The sequence below is a fragment of the Eucalyptus grandis genome, chromosome 2, assembly GCF_016545825.1.
Source record: "Eucalyptus grandis isolate ANBG69807.140 chromosome 2, ASM1654582v1, whole genome shotgun sequence".
NCBI classification, from domain to species: domain Eukaryota; kingdom Viridiplantae; phylum Streptophyta; class Magnoliopsida; order Myrtales; family Myrtaceae; genus Eucalyptus; species Eucalyptus grandis.
In genome coordinates, this window is record NC_052613.1 from 29,233,202 (window position 1) to 29,258,738 (window position 25,537).

Here is a 25,537-nt window from a genome sequence, read left to right on the forward strand (position 1 = left end):
CTTATTACGATATATTGAGCAACTTCTTGTATTTATACTATGATCTTATATTGCAGTTCGTCATGAAGAGAGATTATTCATAAAATGAGTTCTGATACAACAGGTGGACACATATTCAAAATTTCTATAATAATGCAAAACATATTGATAGAATGACTCATCATAATCAACCGGAATCTATCATTATGCCGAAGACAGGTCGTAAATTGGAAACTTCCATAAAACAAAACAAAAGGAGGAATAAAAAATAAATCACTGACAGCAATCAATAAACTAAGTACTTTGTTCAAAAGCTGATCAAAATTGGACAACGTTTTGGCATCATTTGAGCGTGCCTCGTTCAAGTCCTTCGCTTTATTACCAATATTTGTCGGGGACAAAAACCTTCTTCAGAAAACAAAATAACAAAACAAGAACAAAACAAACATAATGGCTGCACCAAACACAACAACCCACTCAAGTTCCGACTTCCTTACCGGTGCAACATTCGTGTGTCCTTGTAATACTTGCCGGACATCCATCGGGTTAGATTTCCGTAACCCCTTGAAAAGCATCTCACAATAGCAACCCCGACCACATTTACAATAATTGCGACGGTCGAGCAACCGCTTGCAACGGACAATCAGGCAACATTCTGGCATTTTCAAACAGTACTGCTCACTTGTCTTGGACCAAAAAGGACAAGTCACTAACTGAACAAACCAGATCGCACTAGGTAATTTTGTCAACCCTCCCTTAATGTCCCTCATCCTGAGTGTTGTCAGTTGCTTTAGATTGCTGAATGAATCTGGTAGGTGATCAATACTTATTCCTAACAAATCCAACTCGATTAATAATTGTAATTTCCTAATCGAGTCTGGAAGTTTCTTTTTTTTTTTTTTGGTAAGAGGAAGAATATATATTAAACTTTGGAGAAAAGAACAAGAACAAGAATTCGGCACCGGAAGTTTCTTTATCTTTAAACAACTACGTAATCTCAAAATCTCCAAAGACACCAACGTAGATAAATCAGGTACTCTCCTTAAGTTATAGCAATAGCTGAGATCTAAGACTTTTAGTTTCCTTGCCACCTACAAAAGAATAATATTTATTGAGAAATGACCTACAAAAAAATATAAAAAGAAATGATTTATGGATGCAAGGAGTGAGACTCGTATCATACTTCGATCCAATCGATACTTTCCAACATTCTACAATTTGTTAATCTCAAAATCTCCAAAGACACCAATGTAGATAAATTAGGTGTTCTCCTTAAGTTTATGCAGCTACTGAGATCTAGGACTCTTAGTTTCCTTGCCGCCTGCAAAATAATTTGATAAAATATTCATTGAGAAACGACCTGCAAGAAAAAATGAAAAGAAACGATTTATGAATACAAGGAGTGGGACTCACATCGTACTTTGATCCGATCAATACTTTCTTCTGAAATTTTGCTATTACTAAGGTCAAGAATGACTAAATTAGTCGAATGAAAGTTTTTTGCCTCAAACATGAAAGTGCCACCCTAGCAAGAAAGCCATCTTAAATTAGAGAGAAGATTATTGAAGTCTCCAACAAAGGACACCCGACTCCCTAGAAAGAGCCTCAGCTTTTCTAAATTAGCAAATTCATCAGCCTCCAATAAAGCACCATCTTCAAGAAATCCAAAAAAAAGTTCATAAGGAACATTCCGTTCTCAATCTCCTCTTGTCCCCACAGCATATTCACTGTAGCAGAAATAAATCCAATTCCCTTTCTTGCCAAGACCTTGCCCTACAAGAGAAGAATCCCATTTTTCAGCGCTGTTATCTATGACAGATTTAGGGACTAAAACATGCTTAACACCATCGACAATTTTAGGTACGTAGTACGTCATGTGTAACGTCCTAGATTGCCAATATGCTCTTTTCTTTACAAGTTCATATTCAGATCTTACTTTTTGCCCAAGAATACTTTCTTGGTTCTCTTCCTATTTCTTTCGTTAGAACTCACTATCACAATCAAATAAGCACTTTTCATTGATCAAATGGGAAACTTTGCACGTCTTGCATGATTTTCAATGATAGAGAATAATTGTTTCCATTTCGATTTCTTGCAGATGAAAGCAAAACTGCTCAATTTAGAAAGAGAAAAATTCATCTCTTTTCTTGCCCAGAAATATTCTCTGGAATAGTCTCGAAGCAGTCTTGGATCCAAGCCTACAGGAACTCGGTGGAATGTTACGTGGAAAACAAGGTCCCACATTGGCGATAGAAGAACCTTGACTATATACCGTCAAGATCGTGGGCTTTGTGACTAATGGTTACCATATAACATTTCAGATCAATAAGAGCAAAGCTGACAGGAGAAGCTTTGGATCTCGCAAACAAAGTAATATACTCACAAATTTTGTAAAGCAAAGAAAAGTCTACTAAGCATATCAGAGCAGTAAACTGACAAATCAAGGAATGATGTATTTGTGACAAACAGAATGCCAAACAATTCTTGAAGAAGAGAGCAAAAGCCTTACAAATCTTGAGGAAGAACCCCTGTATTGAGGTACTTCCTAAGATCAGCTTGCGTGACCCATAGAGAGAACACACGTCCAATTGGCAGCCCCATCTTGATGGTGCACAACTTCATTCAAATATGAAAGGACAATCAACAAAAAACAATAGAGAAAATCGCAGTTATCATGCATAATACTAAGTCGATGATGCATCCTGGGCAGCTTACCCCTAGAACTAGACATTCTCATACTCCCAAGACAATCTCCTCGCTTTAAGTATCGTGAATTTCCTTCTTTTTTGTACTTCGCATGTGATGACTGGCTTGTGTGGGCGAGAGCTTCGTGCTCCTGAAGCACCCAAAATTCTTTTGGGGGATGGGACTCTCCATTTATACAGCTGGATAACTTGCACAACTGAACATTGCTCCTCTTTGCAGCCACAACGTGCTGAACCAATCCCCACTTCACCACATCACGGATCTTGCACCTTGCCACCTTGGGCCTTGCAATCCTAGAATTATGGACTCCATAACCCATGCGAGATGGGCAGATCCCAAAATCTGCCCCGCTGCTCAACTCAATGATGAAAGTATGCTCCGGTGTCCACATTAAATTGCCAGGGATTGGAGATGGCACTTGGAAAAGCTCCTCAGGAGACAAATGGATGTTCGGCGCAAACAGATCTTGTGTGTAACCAGGAAGATGACTGCTTTCGCCAGCACTCAAACTGGACAAAAAGTCCTCCCTTGCCAAGCTGTTGAATTACAGTCAGATCAAAGATTTTTGCAGTGATATGACTGTGGCCCCAGACAACCTAATTGTCTGATCTTTGTGACATTGTAGCAGCACGATGGTGAAACCAGTGAGTAACTAAATTCAGGAGTCACTTCTGGTCTATCTGAATAATGATGCATTTCAGTTTCAGCTACCATAGACGTGCATAAAGGTGGATGTGCCAATAAAGAAATGGGAACACTAAACTGTGAAAGATTAAGAAGGCCAAAAAGGAAAAGATAGATGGAAGTGATGTAATAACACAATACCTTGGTTTAGCTCTGTGTAAAATAGATGATGAAGAGGCAGGCTCAGGCCAATTGATGGCTCTGTAGGCAAATTGGTTGGGGCTCTCAGAAGAGAGACGCTGGGCAGGGCGTCGAGCGCCACCATTGATTGTTGTTATTGTAAGCTAGCCATTTCAAGTTCTGCAACAAACTCTGTCAACAGAGCAGCGGGTTCAATCAAGTCCAAAATCAAACGGGTACTTTTTTAAGAGAAGTGCTTGCGGTATATATTCTGCCATGGAAGCAGACTAATCTGATAAATACAGGCCCTTTCTATAGGTCCAGATAGATTCACACTCAGCTACTAGATAGAGATGTTAGGTTTATGATTTATGTACCTTCTGAGAGTGGGCCAATATGTCTACCGACTGGTAAATTTGGCCATCGGGTGTTGCTTGAGCAACTTTCATGACTGAATTGAACACTATACTGGCCTTGTTCAAAGCTTGGCAGAAATACATGTTATCGTTGATCACACAGGGGCTGGCGTGTCTGACAATCGTCTCCCATGTTCGCTTGGTGATTTCATTTCCAAGTACCTGATATAACATCGCACACAAAAGAAGTAGCACGATTTGATATTGAACAATGCTTAGAATAACGTGAACTGGAAAAAAGGGAAATTAGCAATGCTCGAAGAGTAAGAGTCACTTTGTTTCTTAGAAAGGTACATCCACTTCGTACAGCTGGAGGAAATCTTGAACAATGTTGATTCCTCTCGAAGTCATGCACTTGTGCAGAGCGCTGTCTTTGGCTATTTTCTGCAAACACCATACTTCGTCGCTCAGTGATTGTGGATAGTGCTTCTTGTTCACTGCATAGAGCGCCGTATTTGGCTATTTTATCGAAACGCCATTCTTCATCGCTCAAAAATGGACAGTGGTGCTTCTTGTTCACTGCACATAACAGAGGAAACTTGTCAATCTTTAAGTATTTTTAAGATCCACAAATATTATCAATGACAAATCCAACTCAACTAAGGATTGTAATTTCCAAACCTGAGTCTGGAAGTTCCTCTATCTTCGTACACCCTAATAAATCCAACCACCTAAGTTTCACTAGCTCTCCAATCAAGTATGGCAGTTTGCTAATCTGCCTATGTGATACATCAAAGGTCAACAATGACGGCAAATTACCAAATCTCTTTGAAAGTTCATGTAGGGTATTAGGCATGACAATCTCTGCCAAAGCTTGTAGATATCCTATCTCTCCAGGTAACTCTTGAAAAGAGTCACATCCCTTTAGGTTCAATGTAGTTAGGAGCTTTAATTTACCAATGGATGGGTCAATTTCAATTAAGTTGTGACAACCTTCAAGAGTCAATCTCCCCAAGGACACCAACATAGATAAATCAGGTGTTCTCATTAAGTATTTGCAATTGTTGAGATCTAGTACTTCTAGTTTACTTGCCACTTGCAAAACAAAATATATACTAAGAAATTATTTGCAGGAAAAAAATAACAACAAGGAATGAAACATGTATGCAAGGAGTGAGATTCGTACTATATTATGATTTGATTCCAGCCAATCCATTTCTCTGAAACATCGCTATGTGAAAGGTCAAGAACGACTAAATTAGTCAGATGAAAGTTTGTTGCCACAAACTCTTAACGGCACCATCGCTACATGTAGCAGCAGCAGGCATAACATTCAAGCAAAGTTGCTAGAGGAAGTGTCTTATCTTGAGGAGAGTCAACTCCTTGTGCTAACTTCCAAATTATACCATCAATAGTATGAGAGCTTGAGGATCTAGGCTTTAGTAGATGTTTCTTTCTTTTCTGCATGGTAAAGTGGTAGAGACTATACTGAAGAACAACCAATCCTGTTCCAGGGCCAAATCATTTGGTCATCGGAACTTCTCGATCTTATGTGATTTCTCAACACCAGTCACTGCTCCTCCTGCCGCATGCTGTCTTTGATGGGGTTTAAGTTCCAAGTCTTAGTATCCGCATCAATTAGAGACTCCATTCTTAATTCCTTTATCACCTGAGTCAGATTGAAGGATGCAGCATCAAGTCTCAACTCTCCTTCACCAACCTATCCTCCCCAACTTTGACTGATTTCCCATTAGCAATTTATTATAACATGCCTTCCTTAATTAGATCTCTTCTTCCAAAACTCTACTCCATCCCCAAGACATTCTGCCACCTCTTCTAACTTCCATGAAGCTACAAAGGGTAGAGCGCTTCAAATATTTGCACCCAAAATTCCGAGGGGTTGCTTGGATTCTCCAAGCAAGCTTAGCAAGGAGGGTTCTGTCAAACTGTGATAAACTTAAACCTCATTCTAACTTTGCTTCAGTTAAGCTTTCCCAACCAAAAATTGGCTATATCTGCATCCACTTCTTCATGCCACTTCTTTCAAAACTTGAAATAAGACATGGAGTAAGTTTGCACAGCATAAGCCACTGTTTTTACCTGATCTCCCTACCAGCTTGTGACAACAATTTAGATATTCAGCTAGGCATCCTTGTCAAGACTCTATCCTTAAAAAAGCCAAGAGCTTCATGTTTGGACAGCAATCAATGAACTGAGTACTATGTTCAAAAGCTGATCAAAATTGGACAATGTTTTGGCATCAGATGAACGTGCCTCGTTCACTTCCTTAGCTTCATCACCAATATTTGTCCGGGAGAAAGCCTTTTTCATAGAACAAAAAAATAGAACAACAACAAAACAAACAAAATGGCTACACCAAGCACAACAACCAAGCCACGTTCTAAATTCCTTACTGGCGCAACATCCGGGTGTCCCTGTAATACTTGCTGGACTTCCATCGGGTCAGATTTCCATAACCCCTCGACAAGCATCTCACAATAGCAACCGCGGCCACGTTTACAATAATTGCGACGGTCGGGCAACCGCTTGCAACGGACAATCAGGCAACATTCTAAATCCAAATTCGAGGTGTCCACCAGACTCTCCAAAGACCTGCAATCGTGAATCCGCAAACACTTTAGAGATTCCAAGCGTTCCAAACCTTCCATGCTTCTTAGCTTCGGACATTTTCCCACTCGAAGCTCCCTTAGCTTCCTCGATTTCGATAGGTCTGGCAACCTTTCGATCGACCTACAATATGCGACCGCAAGGGATGAAAGGGATCCCAATTCTTCGAGGCCGCGAATCTCGACTAGTAGCTCGCATTCGAACAGATCCACCTCTTGCAGATTCTTCATATGCGACGGCTCAAGTGCTTTTGTGGGCTGATGCCGCTGTCGACGAATCCTCCGACGGTATCTGGACGGGAATTTCCTCTTTCTCAGCCAACACTGTTCAATCCGTCTTGAAAGCGTGTAATCCTGCAGATGGAGTTTCTCCAACTCCGAATCACATATACCAACGAATATCCCCATCCAATAACGACAGTCACTCAGACTCCACACTTCTCGAAATACTGAGTCTCTTAAACTAGACGGGAGCTGGAGGAGGAACCACATGTTTGGGGAGGCCAATATTTGTTTTTCCCTCTGAGATTTGCTACGCTCGAGGGACTCGCGATAAAAAGTGAAATTCTCCGGCTTATCAAGGGGGTAAAAGTTGGGCCGTCTGCTATACCACGCGTCCATCCGAAGTTCACGGATATTAGAGACGAGACTCGCCACGGTGGGTAATCCAAATATTTGGGTCCATGACAAGTCTGGCATTTTCAAACAGTACAGCTCATTATTGTGGGACGAAAAAGAATAAGCCAGTAACTGAACAAACCAGATCGCACTAGGTAATTTTGTCAACCCTCCCTTAATGTCCCCCATCTTAAGTGTTGTCAGTTGCTTTAGATTGCTAAATGAATCTGGTAGGTGATCGATATTTGTTCTTAACAAATCCAACTCGATTAATGATTGTAATTTCCCAATTGAGTCTGGAAGTTTATTTATCTTTAAACAACCATAAAGTTTCAAAATCTCCAAAGACACCAACGTAGTTAAATCAGGCACTCTCCTTAAGTTAAAGCATACGCTGAGATCTAAGACTTTTAGTTTTCTTGGCGCCTGCAAAACAATAATATTTATTGAGAAATGACCTACAAAAAAATATAAAATAAATTATTTATGAATACAAGGAGTGAGACTCGTATCGTACCTCAATCCAATCGATACTTTCCAAAATTTCACAATTTGTTATTCTTAGGATCTCCAAAGATGCCAATGTGGATAAATCAGGTGTTCTCCTTAAGTATTTGCAGAACTTGACATCTAGGACTTTCAATTTCCTTACCGCCTGCAAAACAATTTGATAAAATATTTATTGAGGAACCACCTACAAAAAAAAAAAGTGAAAAGAAACAATTTACGAATACAAGGAGTCGGGTTCGTATTGTACTTTGATCCAATCAATATCTTTTTCCGAAATGTTGCTCATTGAAAGGTCAAGAACGACTAAATTAGTCGGATGAAAGTTTTTTGCCTCAAACATGACTGAGTGGCCATAGCAAGAAAGCCATTTTAAGTTGGAAAGAAGATTATTGAAGTCTCCAACAAAGGATATCCAATCTCCTTGAAAGAACCTCAGCTTTTCTAGATTGGCAAATTCATCAGCCTCCAATAAATTGCCATCTTTAGAATCTTCAGAATATGTAAACGACATCGCTTTAATTTCCCTTCTCCCCTGACAATGGCAACACGAAGTCCACATATGAAGGTCAAAAGCAAACAATTTCAAGTGTTAATATTGATTTATTTTTTCTTTTTACAAGAATAAAATCACAAGAAAATAAATTATTGTTCCATTCTCATACCTCTTTCTGCTTCAAAATGCTTAGCACATGCTTAGAACTCCACACTCTGCTGCGCTTGCAGGGATCATCAAAATTTTCTTTTCTAACAATGTCCCTTCCGAGATCCCGCACTTGGTCATGCATCCAAAAAGTATTGTCATCCTTGATTTTTATCAAGGACATGAGAACGAGGACTTCAAGGGCATTGTGCGGGTAATATCCACAAGCATCCCACATGTAAGAAGGGTATTCTTTACACCTACCAATAAAAAAGCAAGCTATATCCAAAAATACTTGCTTTTGTAAATCATCTAACCTTTCATAAGTTATCATCAACTTCTGTTGGACTTCCTTAGGAGGAGCCTCTTTTAGCTTATTCAATGTGTCTTCCCATAATGCTTTAGATTTATTGGAAAGGAATGAACCTATAACTTCAAGAGCTAAAGGAAGTTTTCCCAAAGTATGGACAATTTTTTGGGAAAGGGAAATATACTGATCTAGTGGAGAGTCTCTTCTAAAGGCATGCCTACTGAAAAGCTTAAGAGCATGATCAAATTCCATTTCACCTACTTCGTAAGCCGAAATATTTGCAAAGCCTTCATCTGTTGCTTCTCCAAGTGTGGTTAGGACACTTTGGTCCCTAGTAGTTATGATAATCCTACTCCCGAAACCGAACCAATTATCTTTTCCTGCTAAATTTTTAAGTTGTTCTTTCTCATCCACGTCATCAAGAACAATGAGAACTTTTTTATTGCAAAGTACTCTCTTAATCATGTTGATCCCATCATCCACATCATGAATTCGGTTGAGAGAATCAAAATCAAGGTATTTGGATAGCAACTGTTTTTGCAAATATACCATACCCTGGCGTTGTGATGATTCTCCAATTTCTGAAAGGAAATTGCATTCATAAAAACTAGAAGATAGTCGGTTAAAGATGACCTTGGCAAGTGTGGTTTTGCCAATCCCACCCATTCCATGGATTCCGAGGAATTGTACATTATCGGATTCCACATGCAACATTTTGATTATAGCTTCTACACGATCATCAACTCCAACTAGATCTTCAGTCACATTTTTTTTAAATCCAATGTTCAACTTAGTCAACACTGTTTGAATTATTGATCGCTTCAGATCTTCTTGGCTGCCAAAATGTAACGACCGTGTTAGAATAAATTTTATATTTACGATTTGAAGAAAAAACGCAAAATAATTTAGGCACCAAAACAATCTGGATTTTTCCCATTCTATCTCCGCTCCCCAAATTTCAGTCACCACACCATTGGCCCCTACCACTACCTCGCTGTCTTTGACATCACTCACCTCCCTGGGCCATCGCTGTCACGTTCCAGCGCCGTTGCCCATCGAGCCCTATTGACCTGCCCGTCTAGGCCTTGCCTCAATCCTCATCATGTGGGTCGTGGCCTTGCGACCGCCAAGGATGGCATCACCGGCCTTGGGCAACACCAGATTTGGGGTTACCGAAGGTCGGCGACTCCGGATATGGGCTTTGTGATGTCGGAAATGGCCTCCTGAGCACAAATCCGACTCATCACAGTGAGTCAAAGGGAGAAATGGGGGCCGCATGGCTCAACGGCGGCTTCTGGCAGCTTGGTGCCAGCCAGCGACGAAGAAGTGACGGCGAATGACCGTCGAGCTGCTGCAATGGCTGGTCGGTGGCTTGGTGGAACTACTCAGATTTTTATTACTGTTCGTGGCTATTGTATTGGAGACCAAGTGTGTGAGGAGAAACAAAACTAGGATGAATAGTGAACTACCACCGCAATAGAACCATCAATGCCTACGATAGAGCTGATTCCGGCCAAAGTGGCCGATAGCAGCAGCGACAACGGCTACGACCACAAGTTACACTAGATAGGATTGATGAGATGAATAAACTATATTTTCACCAATGATACCACAATTAAACTAACTAGGGAGGAAAAGGAAATCTATGGATGACAAGTTGAAAAGTTTAAGACATTTACCTTTCATTTTTCTGCAAGTTCCATCCCTTTATCTTGTCCACATCAACAAGAGCCTTTTTCCATGATTCAACTTCAGTGCAAAACTTTTTCTTATGCTTTAAAAGGGCTTCGCTGTATAAGTTTGTTTTTAGCTTGACATCATCAGGCTCCACATCGAAAAAAATGGGCAAAATCTCTTTATTCCCATTCGATTTGGAGGCGCACTCAACCATGTATGCAAGCTCTCGAAGGCACCAGTGACTCGACGCATAATTCTCGGAGAATATGGGAATGTAGATCTTGGAGTTTTGGATGGCTTGTAGAAGTTCATCGCCAATTTTTTGACCGACATGGAGGGATTCATTATCCCTAAAGATGAGGATTCCGGTCTCAACCATGCCACGGTAAAGAAAATCGGTGAATCCATGACGGGTGTCTCGTCCATGAAAACTTAGAAAAACCTCGTAGGAAGGTCCAACTGATTCCCGAGAATTCGTCCCTTTTGCTGGCACTTCGCGCTTCTTCGAGGTCCGACTGAGAAGGACGTAGACGTATACGAGGAGAGCGATGGAGAGCGCGGAGAGGCTGAGGATTCCGATGAGGAAGTAGAGCTTGAGGCTGGGGAAGGGAGTCTCGCAGGTGAGCTCGTGAGGGAGAGAGCAGTCGAGAGGTCGGCGTTCGCCGAAAAACGCCATGTTTTCAAGCAGAGCGAAGAGCGAGAGAGTTGAAAAGGCTAAGGGAATGCGTGAATGCGTGAGAATTCAAGAATGAGAGCTCTGCGTAGAGAGAGAGAGAGCAAAGGAGCAGTGTAGAAGAGAAGAGAGTCACGTTCAACAATACTATTACGAAAGTGCCATTGTCATGGATTAGTTGTAATAAATCGCGATAAGTGAGAGTGATGGGGTTCAGAATGCATTGCACACCACCCAAAGAAAAACAATTGTTTCAGAAGTGGGCCCGCTTTATTGTTACGCGTGTTTGCATCTAAGCATGCCTCGATCCGGGCCTTAATCGCCTGATGGCCCACTCTAATCCCTCCTGCTCCAGATGGAATCATCCTCAGCCGTTCGATCCGAATGCCTGCTTCCAAGTCAAACCTCGTTACACAACCAGCGGGGCCCAGAGAAGGATAACGTGAGGGAAAGGCACACGAAGTGAGGGTGTCAGCATCATTGAGGACTACTCAACGACGAGGGAAAGCAAGTCAAAAAGCCTTTCCCCATCTTGCTTCAGCTGCAAAAAGAGAGAGCAAAAGCCGACAAAACCTCTCGAAAGAAAAGTGCAAAAGAAAGATCCTGGCGAGGGAAAGCAAGTCAAACGTCTGTCATCGTAAATGTCGGATAATGTTACGTAAATTCAATGTATATTGAACTCTTCAATTTATCTATTAACTCTAAATAACTCGTATTTATCGAAAGTATATATGATAATATTATTATTTTATAATTATACTATTTTTTTTAAATTGAGAAGAGTGATCAGTTCTAGTTATGGTACATGAATGTAAAACCCACGAAAATGCGATGTGTAATGTTAACACAAATATCTCATCAAGAGTTTGAGGAGAGTTGAATTTAATCTATGAAAATGTATGTTGCTTTGATCATTTGTCGACATAGCCAAGATTGGCCACATAATAAAGTTCATCAAATTTTTATCTTTATCCTAATCATCAAATTTTCATCTTTATCCTAATCCATAAAATCCATCTTCTCCCCTACTTGCTCTGCTTGTGCTGATCATGAGTTTTTTTTTTTAAGATTTACATTAAATCCATCATTTTTATGGATCTAGATTCAATTCAATACATAATTAGATTCCTAGCTTCAAAATTAGAGGATATAAGTGGAATCGGGATAGAGCATAAAGATGAATTTTCAGTTTTTCTTTATTATAATCATATTAGAGAAAATTTCCAAAATCTCCTCCAACTTTATATCTATATCAAATATGTTTCCCATTTTTTGACATTTGCAGCAATATTTGTCTTTAGAAAAATTCTTAACTAAAAGATTTAATTGCTGCTCTACAACAAATATGTATCTTAGACATGATGTAATCGATTAATCCACATGGCAGTGCACTATGCATGTCATCCTAATTGGCACTTACATATTGAAAATACTTATTTTTATTGGCTTGTCACACCATGTATAACTGTCATGTGAGACGACTGTTGCATGAAATATCTTCTACTTTACCACACATTTCTCTCTCTTTCTCTCTCCTCACCTTATAGCCAATGAATGACACCATCGACCGTCCTCGACGGTCACCGCCACCACCTTTTGTCTTCATCTCTCTCTCTCTGCGCGGCCCCCCGCCCCCCTCTTTCTCTGCCATTGCCCCACTCAAAGATAGGGGCGTCAAGCTCAAAGCTGCAACTAATGCTCGAAAAGATCTAGCGTCCAGCTCGAGCAATTATGGCATGCATCAAGCTAGAAGGTGTGACGGATTCAGAGTACTTGACTATACCCTACCTTTCTAGATAATTCTTTATAGTTGTGTTGACGAGAAATGAAATGAATGTTTTTTCTATATCATTAGTTGCATAGTACAAATATGCAAAGATATATGAAATCACAAATTTAAACATAACAACAACTATAAACAAAACATTAACAGTACTTTGAATATTGGTGAGATTCGACAGATTGCGGAACACATCAATCAAGATTACACAAATCAAATTAAATGTATATAGCATATTACTCAAAATAAGATGATAGTAATAAAACCAACTTGACTGGAGAAATTAAACTATAGAACAACCTAGATAATTAAATTTAGTAATGGAGTAAAAGTAGACTACCACGAACATTATGTTGTTGCATGAAGCAAAAATCATTTCCAACACACTTGATTTATTCATGAAAAACATCAATATAAGCAACCTATATAACATTGTCAGAGTCATAAAAAAAGGCAGCATCGGATTTCTATGGAACACCCATATCTTCGAGATGCTACCGAAGCCATAAAACTTCAATAGCTGAATTAGCTAAAAATACAATGATGTGCTTTAGCACGAGTTCAAGAATTAACATCTTGCTTTTTACTGCAACATGATATTAGAGTGTTTCTAGGAAAAAAAAAAGCCATAAAGAGATTAACATTGAGATAACCAGCATAATTGGCATCGTAGAAGTCATTCAACACGAGAAGACTTCACTTGAGTGATGAAGTGCTTCATGTAACAAATAGTGCATAGAATTATAGCATAGAGAGTAGTTCTAAACGAGACATGAATTACGCTGATAACATAGCTGCAAAAGCTATATCAAGACAATGTAAATATTAAGGTAAACTAAATTGCCCCACTAGCAGACGACCCAAGGTGGCATCTTTCAATGCTTGACAGTCTTAAGTATTCAACTAGGCATTCGGTTCGAGATGCGTCCAAGTGACCTTCTTGGAGTGAGAGTAAATCCCAGCAGAAGACATAAAGCCCTAGAGATAACTAAGTTTAGTCTGATCTTTTATCTTAAAATTTTGAATAAGAGATAGCTTAATTAACGTATGAAATACCATCAGTGTAATCATAGTGATGATCACGTTATTAACATAGATTAGCAGCAAGTTAATGCCTCGATATCAGACTTCCACAAAATGAGGTAAAGTCATAAGAGCTGGAAAGAAAACCAAACCGTTCTACAATAGCACAAAACGGTGCCTGTTTCAAATCATATACAGGCACCGTTTGAAAACAGTAGACCTTATATGAATATCAATCATAGGGCTTCGCCTCATGAAAGTCCTAATTAGAAAGCATGTTTCAAACATCAATCTGTGACAAGTCCTGACCACGTACTGTAGTAAGAACCAATAGAGTGTCGATAAATATGAGCCAAGCAATTAGTTCAAGATTGTCCTAATAGTCAATGTTATACTATTGCTTAAAACCCTTGGCTACTAGCATGCCTAGTACTGATCAATAGGATCAACAGAGTGAGTCTTAACTTAATAAACCCACTTGTTAACATTTGGTAATTAACCACTCGGGTTTATTCAAGTGGCTATCCTTCTAACATGGGAGGGGAAGGTGGGGGGTTCGAATCTTCACCTTCTCAAGGCCTTCTCAAGGGGGTTAGGGTGATGACGAATTAATTTCAATAGTGGGTTTCGACTCCTACGTCTGCAAGGAGGTAGGACAAAAGTCTGAGGGTGAGAATTAGGAAAGGAGTAGAGTAGGACTAACAAAAAAAAAAAAAAAAACGTTTGGTAATTTTTTCGAGTGGAAGATTCACCATTATCCTACACACGACTCCTTTCTAAAGCTTGCGGGGGTTCTCCAACCCACCACACTTTTTTTTTTCAAATAAAAATTGGATACTACAAAAAAATTAAAATTGGAAAATTTTACTTCAAAATCCCATTAGATTCCTTCATATGAGAAAAGAAAAAAATAACATAGAAAACACAAAATTTTAGAATAAATCAAATACCAAAATATAGATACTAGCAAGCAAAATAATATAATCCGTAGAAAAAAAAAGTTAATGTCATTCGAAAGATCAATTTAAGTCATTTTTTAAAATGGAAAAAACAAAAATAAATATTGGCTTTGAGACTAATAACAAAATTATTGTGCTTTCGAATGGCTTCTCATTCTTTTCGCTCAAATCAAGTCGCTCTAAATGGATTCTCTAATGACTAGAATTAGGATTAGTGATATTGGTAATGTATGATAACAATTAAAAAAAAAAAACCTAAATATGTATAATGAATTAGTAAACAAAAAAATTATATGTTCATTTGAATCTCATATATGAAGATGTGCAAGGACTTAACAAATTACAAGATCAATCTTAGGATGTCATGAGTGAAAGAATAAAGTTAAGAGGAATAATTCAATAACACATGACCATGTGACACCTGACCCTATGTCAATTCTTATGAATTAGAAGTTAATTTTGTGGCAAAGTAATTTTCTTCAAAACAAAACAATAATAAGTACAGTAATGATTTCTTCCTTAATTACATATTATATTTTGAGAATGCCTACGGCAACCCATTTGATCCAATTTCCAAGTGAGTGAAAATCTTTTAAATTCTCTTGATTGCCTCCAAGGGTTAAGTGACCAGGGATTTTTTTTTTTTTAATCATTTGTTATGTTTTATATTTGTTGAACAAGCAACGTAAGACTCCACAATGAAACCGCACCACTATTTAGCGGTGACTGGTCAACGACATTAGTATTTTTATTTATTGTTTTAACGTAATAACTAATTTGAAAAAAAAAATATTACGGTGCCGTAGTCCTTTTTTTTTTTTTCCTTTAGCTTTTTTTTGTCATATTTTCTTTAGCTTCCACTATTGAAGTAATTAAAGGTGTGTATCTTACAAAATTATATTTAAGTTCTTCCACAAGATTAACTAGTTGCCATGAACTTGCAAAACAAATATATGGACAGAATTGCACCTTCATTAATTATAAATAACAGTACCGTCTTCTTAGCAAAGTTCATTGAGGAATTAGTGTGCATCAAAAAGAGACAGGCCAGAGGTAGAGATGCAATCAACAAGACTGAATTGCACGCGAGAGCCACTCATAGTGCATTAGGTATACTAGGTGTAGTGGAAACAAACACTTTACTCTTTTCTAAAGGTAAAATTCGAAGTCACATGGAGGGAGAATGCAAATTAAAGAACCACAAAGAATTCCTAGAGGAACAGAAAAGGCAATAGATTGAACAGATCGCAGTAACACTTTTTCTTTTTAAAATTTTTAGGGCTAGGAGAGAGAAATTCAAAGCTAGCGTTTTTACTTGGTTTATAGCAAGAAAAATTGAATGCGAATAACTTTGGTTGTTGAACTTGTGAAAATGAGAATGCATGGTCCTCATTTTCTGAGTATCGCTCGATAAACAAAGAATATTTGAATAAAAAAATGGCACGCGGTTTACAAAATTGTCGGGAAGTTCTTGTGCATTAATCACATCTAAAAGATATTCCCAAAAACAGAATACAGTTTACAATAATTAGATACTGAAGTGCTTTCGATAGCCGAGGTGAGGTGATGGGCTGGCCCCTCATATATTTTTTATTTATGGGGCCTTGTTGCGTTTTGACAAAAACATGACCATGTGTCAAGTAAAACGAAGTGAGGACTCCGAGACGTTTCACATGACAATATCGTAATAAATCTCTGACAATAGTAATTAGTGACATTACATCTATACTTCAAGTGAATATTTAAGGTAAAAAATAAATTGCCCCACTACCTGGCGACACAAGGTAGCATCTTTTAATGCTTGACCCTCTTTAAGTATTCAACTATGCATTCGGCTTGAGTCTTGAGATGCATCAAAGTGACCTCTTTAATGTGAGAGTACATCCCAGCTGAAGACATATAAAGCCCTAAGAGGTAACTAAGTTTTGTCTGATCTTTTATCTCGATTGAATAAGATACAGCTTAATTAAGGTATGAAATACCATTAGTGCAATCATAGTGATGATCACGTTATTAACATAGATTAGCAGCAAGCTACTGCCTTGATCATACTTTTGCAAAATGAGCTAAAGTCGTGAGAGTGGAATGTAAGACTAATTTTGAATAAAACTTGACGAACTTGATTTATCATTCACGGAGAAATTCGTACAAAATTCGGGACCGATTTGCAGAAACGTAAAGTTCAACATATCTCCAACCATTGATGAAAATTTGCAAAAGCAAAAAACTCTAAAACCTTGGATAGATCCACAAAACATGAATATATGCTTATATGGAAACACCAAATCTGTACGTCTTGTTTCACTAGCCAATACCCTCATATGTGATAGTGTGTTTTTTATAGTAATAAAATTCTGACTAGACGATATGACATTTTATTCCGTTTCTTACTTTACCGACGTCTTTCATCAAAACTGTTATGGTAACATATTAACGGACAAATATCACGTAATAAATGTAGGTAATAAATTGTGCAATAAATTGGAATTAATTGGGAAGAATAAAATTGTTATCACAATTGAAATAATAAAATATATTATAACATTGGATAGAAAACAAAACCGTTCTACAATAGCATAAAACGGTGCCTGTTTCAAGCCATATAAGACTCGTTCAAAAATAGTAAACCTTATATGAATATCGATCATAGGGCTTCACCTCATGAAAGTCCTCATTTAAAAACGTATTTTGAACATCAATATGTCACAAGTCCTGACCACATGTTGCAGCAAGAACCAATTGAGTGTCAGCAAATATGAGTCGAGTAGTTGCTTCAAAATTGTCCTAATAGTCAATGTCATACTCCTGCTTGAAACCCTTGACTATTAAGTGAGCCTAAGACTGATCACTAGGTTCATCGGAGTGAGTCTTCACGATATAAATCCTTTTGCTAACCTATGGTAATTTTTTCGAGTGGAAGATTAACCAAATCCTACACGACACCTTTCTAAAGCTTGCAGTTCCTCAAACATTAGCTTTTGCCAGTAAATGTTGGAATGGGCCTCTCGCTAGGATGGAGGTTCATGAATAGTAGCAAAAATAACGATGATAATGAAGAAGGCGTATTGAAGGTTGTCCTATCATAGGGTTGCAGATAAGGTTCAAATGTAGGAAGTGGTACGATCCATTTACGACCAGATTCTGTAGGGAGAACTGATGTGAGGATCTATTGTGCATCAAGAAGAGACAAACCAGAGGTACAGATGGCATGCGTTTTACGAAATTGTTGGAAACTTCTTGTGCATTAGTCAAGTCTTAAAGATATACTAAAAAATAGAACGGATTAATGACAATTAGATGCTCGAATTAAGACGAAATGACGGGCGTGCTCCCGATTGCCGAGGTCGAGTGATGGGCTGGCTTCCCATCTGTCCATCTATTTATTTATTTTGGTTTAATTGCTTTTTGACAAAAACAGTATCATGTGCTAAGTAAGACAAAATGAGAACTCCGACATACTTCACATGACTGAGATGCATGTGCGAATCATTTGTAGTGCATATATACTAGATGTTGCGGAAGCAATTACTTTATCTGAAAAAAGCAAAATTCAAAGTCACATGGTCATGGTTGCACACAGTTTAAGAATCTTTGAACATCACATGAACCTGGTTTTCTAATTCGGAAAATGACAAATATGTTATGAAATACATGAATGAATAGAATATATGAATGAATATTCATTATATTCATCTTATCCAATGTACTTATTATGGTACATTTGTATCAAATGTTCTAAGTACATCTCCCTATACAATGAACGTTCGTCTCCCTTATCTTGTACATGTATCATTCGATACATTGATATTAATGATAAATACATTCTTGTTCTCCTATAAATAGGAGTTTAGTTTTGATGTACAAAATACAATCACACAGAAACACGACAGTAAGATACTAGAAATAAAGCTCTCTCATCTTGCTTTCTCTACTATCTCTAGTGTTAACTTGCTTTCTCTTCTTAAATCTCTTCTCTATTATATATTCGCCACGCGATATTTTACAACACGTTATCAGCACGAGGATTTACCGATTGAGTAAGTAACTTTTGCAAGCACGAAGATCTACCGACTGAGTAAGTAATTTTTGCAAGGTGGGTATTCTTTTTATTGATCAACTTATACTTCATCTTCTTCTATCAATTCTTCATTTTTATTTTTCTTGGCCCGAAGCCAAAATTCAAATCTAAAAGTATCATTCTGCTCCTGAAGTAGCGGTGGATATTTGGAAATCCTTTTAATTAATTTAAGGATTTATTTTTGCAAGGATTATGACAAATATTGAAAAGCCCAAATTCCACATCTTGGAAGTGAGTGAAAAGAATTATCTATCCTGGCGCCTTAATATGGAAATGCACCTCCAAGGGCAAGGTCTCGCTAATACAATTACAGATGATGGAACCTCAAATGAAAAGGATAAAGCATATGCGCTGATTTTTATTTGCCATCATTTGCATGAGAGCCTGCAGACTTAATATTTATCCGTTCGAGACTCGCATATCTTGTGGAAGAGGTTGAAGGATATGTATAATCATACAAAAACTGTTATCCTCTCTCAAGCACAATATGATTGGCAAAATCTCAGATTGCAAGATTTTAAATTAGTGTATGACTATAATATTGCTTTATTTGATATCGTTTCTCGGCTAGAGTTATATAGTATCAAATTCACTGATGCAGAATTGCTTGAGAAATTTTTTTCCATCTTTCATGCTTCGAATATTATATTGCAACAGCAATACCGGCAACGTCAACTTGCCACATATTCTGAATTAATTTCTGTGCTTCTTACTGCCGAGCAAACTAATGAATTACTGCTAAAAAATCATAATCTTAGACCTGTTGGCTCAAAAGCATTGCCTGAAGCACATGCTAACTTTGAGAAAAATACTGGTCATTTTAAGGGTTATAAGCACAGGCAAGAACATAATCCTAGAAGGGATGACAAGAAATTTAACCGCCCTAGGAAATCAAACCTTGGCCTGAATCATGGCAAAGAAAAGAAGTAAAAGAAGGTGATTAATGAAAGTATTTGTCATCGCTGTGGCATGACTGGGCACTGGTCATGTACCTGTCGTACGCCAAAACATTTTGTTGACCTATACCAGTCATCTTTAAAGAATACGGGCAAGCGTGGTGAATCTCATGCCATTGAAATCAATCCTACTGCCATAACCACTGTTGAGGCCAACAATATCTCCGTTGGTGGGACATCTCTTGCTCCTGAAGTAGCAAATGCATCATTGGATGTCTCTGATTTCTTTGAGGACCTCTGATTACTTTGATGAATCAGATTGGTGGATAATAATTTGAACTTTGAAATTTATGTTGTTTCGCTTTAAATGTATTACTTTTTTATTGTTCTTTATGAAATACTCATGAACCTTATATAATATTTATTTTTGAAATTTTATTCAACTATATAATTAATATGCAACTTTTATGATACTTGACACCTGAAGTTGTCAATATAAATGCAAATGGAAAATACCGAGAAAAATGAAGATGTTTATTTGCTTGATAGTGCAACAACACATACTATATTTTGTAGTAGACACTTTTTCTCGAGTATGACATTGCGTAAGGCACAAATCCATACAATATCAGGTCATGTTTTGATTATTGATGGTTTTGGGAATGCTACAATTATTTTGCCAAATGGCACAATCCTGCATATTGAGAATGCGTTTCTAAGCATTCGATCAAAATAAATCTGCTTAGTTTCAAAGATGTACGCCGTAATGGGTACCATATTGAGACTATTTATGAGCAAGATAAGGAATATATTGGCATTTCCTCTTATAAGATGGGCCTGAAGACCATCCATGAGAAGCTAGAAGCTTCTTTTATCGGTTTGTATTGTGTCATGATTGAAGCTGTTGAAACCTACGCTACCATATCCTGGAGATTGGTAAGCCCTGATCAGTTTGGACTGTGGCATGATCGCCTTGGTCATCCTGGCGCTTCAATGATGCGCAGGATAATTCAAAATACAAAGGGGCACCCTTTAAAGGATATAAATGTATTGTTATCCAAAGATTATAATTGTGAGGCTTGCTCACAAGGAAAGCTTATTATCAAACCTTCTATAACAAAGGTTAATTTTGAATCTCCTTTATTCTTGCAAAGAATTCAGGGTGATATTTGTGGACCAATACAACCACCGAGTGGACCATTTCGATATTTTATGGTACTTGTGGACGCATCCTGTAGATGGTCCTATGTTTGCCTATTATCTACACACAATGTCACATTTGCACGTTTATTTGCACACTTGAAGTGTGGTATACCAATAGGATCACAAGATATTATTCCTAAAAAAAACGAATGGGAAAGAATCAGGAATCTGCTCCAAAAGAGCCTGGCGTTGTGCTTGCTCCCAAAGAGCTTATTGCCCCTGAAGAGGCGCAAACCCATGAAAGGAGCACTAGCCCTAGGAATATTGAGAATTCCATTACATATTGTAATGGAATTTGGGATCGAAATGAAATCATCATTGATGATGCTTTTGCATTCTCAATTGCTCATAAAATTATGGATGATGATTGTGAACCACAATCTATTATTGAATGTTGTCAAAGGCAAGATTGGCCTAAGTGGGAGGAAGCAATTAAAGCTGAATTAGCTTCCCTAACTAAATGAGAGGTTTTTGGACCTGTAACTCGTATCCCCGATAACGTAAAACCCGTTGGATATAAATGGGTATTTATTCGAAAATGAAATGAGAAAAACGAGGTTGTCAGGTATAAAGCCCGACTTGTTGCCCAAGGATTCTCCCAGAGACCTGGGATTGATTATAATGAGACATATTCACCTGTGATGGATATGATTACATTTCGTTTTCTCATTAGCCTAGCAATCTTTGAAAGATTGAAAATGCATCTTATGGACGTTGTAACGGCATATCTATATAGCTCATTAGACTCTAATATTTATATGAAAATTTCTGAGGGATTCAAAATACCTGAAGCATGCACTCCCCGCAATTTATTCTCAATAAAATTGCAAAGATCCTTGTACGGGTTAAAGCAATCCGATCGCATATGGTATCAACGCCTAAGTGAGTACCTAATTAAGGAAAGGTACAAGAATGATCCTATCTGCCCATGCGTGTTTATTAAGAAATCAGAAACCGAATTTGCTATTATAGCAGTTTATGTCGACGATATAAATTTAATTGGAACTCCAGAAGAGTTAGCTGAAACTGCTGAATATTTGAAAATGGAGTTTGAAGTTAAAGATTTGGGTAAAACCAAACTTTGTCTTGGTCTAGAGCTTGAACATAAAGCAAATGGAATAATCGTCCATCAATCAACATATGTTGAAAGATTGCCTAAACGTTTCAACATGGACAAAGCTCACCCATTGAGCACCCCTATGGTTGTAAGGTCTCTAGATCCCCAAAAGGACCCATTTCGTCCTAAAGAATCTGATGAAGAGATACTTGGTCTTGAAGTACCATATCTCAATGCAATTGGGGCTTTGATGTATTTGGCACAATGTACGAGACCAGATATCGCTTTTGCGGTAAATTTATTGGCACGTTTTAGTTATGAACTTACTCGGAGACATTGGAATGGAGTTAAACATATTTTCCATTATCTCCGAGGAACCATAGAATTAGGATTATATTATTCCAAGGATTCCACTAACTCTAGTTTAGTTGGATATGCTGATGCTGGATATAGATCTGATCCACATAAGGCTCGCTCTCAAACCGAGTATTTATTTTGTTATAACGGCACCGCTATTTCTTGGCGTTCTACGAAGCAATCACTAGTAACTACATTTTCTAACCACTCTGAAATTATTGCTTTATATGAAGCTGGAAGAGAGTGTGTTTGGTTAAGATCCATTATAACACATATTCATATTTCTTGGCGTTCTACGAAGCAATCACTAGTAACTACATTTTCTAACCACTCTGAAATTATTGCTTTATATGAAGCTGGAAGAGAGTGTGTTTGGTTAAGATCCATTATAACACATATTCATAATTCTTGTTGCTTAATACCGGTTACAAATTCTCCCACTATAATTTATGAAGATAATGCTGCTTGTGTTGCACAAGTCAGGGGAGGATATATTAAAGGTGATAGGACCAAGCATATCTCGTTGAAAATTTTTCTATACTCATGAACTCCAAGAAAGTCGACAAATTAATGTTAAACAGATTCGATCCATAAATAATCTTGCAGATCTTTTTACCAAATCATTGCCAACATCAAGTTTTGAGAAATTAGTATATGGCATTGGTATGAGGCGAGTTCATAAGATGTAAGATTAATTAGCCCCAGAAGTGACTATATGGCTCTATTGAGGGGGAGATATTATGAACTATGCATTGCAGTATTGATATACAACTAGTTTACAAGATGCAATAATGATTAGTCCCAGGAGTGGCTATATATACATTGCACTCTTTTTCTTTATGTCCGGTTTTTTCCCATAGGGTTTTTCCGGTTAAAGTTTTTAACGAGGCAATCAATGCATCCATAAAAGGGAGAGATCATAACATTTGTGCTCTGTACTCTTTTTCCCTTTTGTCCGGTTTTTATCCTACTGGGTTTTTTCCGGCTTAAGGTTTTTAATGAGGCAGTTTCATTCGATGCACATTTGTAATGAATATGATGAATATTCAAGGGGGAGTGTTATGAAATACATGAATGGATAGAATACATGAATGAATATTCATTATATTCATCTTATCCAATGTATTTATTATGGTACATTTGTATCAAATGTTCTTAGTACATCTCCCTATACAATGAACGTTCGTCTCCTTATCTCCGTACATGTATCATTCGATACATTGATATTAATGATAAGTACATTCTTGTTCTCCTATAAATAAGAGTTTAGTTTTGATGTACAAAATACAATCATACAGAAACACGACAGTGAGATACTAAAAATAAAGTTCTCTCATCTTGCTTTTTCTACTATCTCTAGTGTTCACTTGCTTTCTCTTCTTAAATCTCTTCTCTATTATATATTCGCAATGCGATATTTTACAACAAAATAGACGCTAACCCCACAAACAATCACATGATTTTTGTCCATCTTCTTTTAAGTCATATAAAAAAACTCCAATGTGCGAGCAGTTGAGAAGTGAGATGCCACTAAAGATGAATCAATTGCTTTGATGCTTGCAATCTTCTCATTTAATCAATCAATCAATGGGTAGTCATCCTAGAAGTTTCCTCCTCCCATTCATCAAATAACAAATTTTAAATCTGAAGCCTATTAACAAAGCTACACAAGGGACGGAACAAAATCAAATATTCGTAGCTTTAAAAATAAAGGATTTAAAGTGAAATCAGGATAATTTTTCTTTATTTTTATCACATCAGAGAAAATTTTCAAAATCTTCTCCAACTTTACATGTGTATCAAATACATTTCTCAGTTTTTGACATTTATAGTAGTGTTCATCTTTATACAAAAACCATTAACGAAAAAGTTGAACTATCCTTCTATTAAGGAAATATATTTAATGTACCGGTTACACAATTGATGTGGTATAATTGATCAATCCATATGGATTGTGCACTATATATGTCCTCCTAATTGGCGCTTGAATATTGGAAATAATTGTTTTTATTGATTTGTCATACTACGTGTTACTACCGTCATATGAAATGCCTTTTCTTCTATCGCATAATTTATCCTTCTTTCTTCCCACCATATTGCCAATCAACGTCACCATCCTTGCCCCACACCAACATCGCCACTCCCCCGACCAGCACCACTGATGCCCTCCACAGGTTAGCCCCCACCATTGTGTGCATCTCTTCCCTTTGCCATCGCCTGACTCAAAAATAGAGTTGTTGAGCTCGAAGCCGCAACGGTGGTTGACCATATCTAGTGTCGAGCTTGTAGCGGGCATCGAGCTAGACGCTATATGTCAGACTTTGATTGCTTGACTACTTGTAATCATTTTAGATTGTCACATATAGTTGTGTCAACAAGAGACAAATAAACTGAATGCTTTTCCTATATCGCTAATTGCATAGTAGAAACATTGATGATCTTTATATTGATCTAGTTCCCAAACAAATATGGAAAGATACATGATATCGCAAATTTAACATAACAACTATATACAATTTGAGATGTTCCTCAAACATGAGCTTCTAATAATGAGTGTTGGAACAAGTTTCTTGATAGGATTGAGATTGAGGTTAATGAAGAGTATCATAATAACAACGATAAACGAGAAGACATATTGAAAGGTAGTTCTAATCATAGTGTTACATATACGAACAGATTCTGCAGGGAGAGCAAATCTGAGAAATTAAGTGTGCATCAAGAAAAGATAAATTAAAGGTAGAGACGCAAACAACGTGATTGACCTGCATGTGGGAGCCATTCATGGATGCAGAATAGAGTATTAAAGAGCCACAAAGAATTACCTAGAGGGACAAAAAAGGCAATAGATTAACCGGATCAAGGCAACCCTTCTCTGTTTTTTAATTCTTAGGGTGAGAAAATGTCGAACATCTCGAAATTTTAAAACTAGGAGACAGAAATTCAAAACCGCGTGCTTTCCATCTGAGGTCTGTCGATGGGCTGGCCTCTCAACTTTTATTTATTTATTTTGGGTCTGTTGCTCTTTGACAAAAACATGATCACGTGCTGAGTAAAGTAAGACAAACTGAGAATTACAAGATACTTCAAATGTTCACATGACATTACAGTAATACAGTTCTGATTAAAGTAATTAGTGACATTACGGTGAAATAATTCGGTTTCGGCCAATCTCCTACAGCCCACGGAAGCAGTACTGAGCCCAGTCGTGGCCCAAATTCATAACTCAGCAATTCCAGTCCATTTCCCTTACTGTGAAGAGCCCATCAGTCCAAGAAGCCTGCCAA

General features: G+C 37.6%; 1 protein-coding gene across 15 annotated transcripts; it reads right to left on the reverse strand.

The window, feature by feature from the left end:
* Positions 1-2,491: 2,491 nt before the first annotated feature.
* LOC104430208 (disease resistance protein RUN1-like) lies at positions 2,492-11,032 on the reverse strand. 15 transcript variants are annotated; one of them, XM_039306363.1, is made up of 7 exons: positions 8,263-11,032; positions 7,848-8,132; positions 6,686-7,745; positions 5,032-6,596; positions 3,867-4,424; positions 3,511-3,681; positions 2,762-3,365 (listed from the first exon to the last, which is right to left on the reverse strand). In XM_039306363.1, the coding sequence occupies exons 1-3, from the start codon at positions 9,262-9,264 to the stop codon at positions 7,575-7,577; spliced, it is 1,458 nt and encodes a 485-aa protein (XP_039162297.1). In that variant the 5' UTR covers positions 9,265-11,032; the 3' UTR covers positions 2,762-3,365; positions 3,511-3,681; positions 3,867-4,424; positions 5,032-6,596; positions 6,686-7,574. The 15 variants fall into 15 exon arrangements, with proteins under 15 accessions (XP_039162306.1, XP_039162305.1, XP_039162304.1 ...); XM_039306362.1 differs by having other exon boundaries at positions 3,867-4,067; positions 4,213-4,424; positions 5,032-7,745; XM_039306359.1 differs by having other exon boundaries at positions 3,867-4,067; positions 4,180-4,424; positions 5,032-7,745.
* Positions 11,033-25,537: the final 14,505 nt, after the last annotated feature.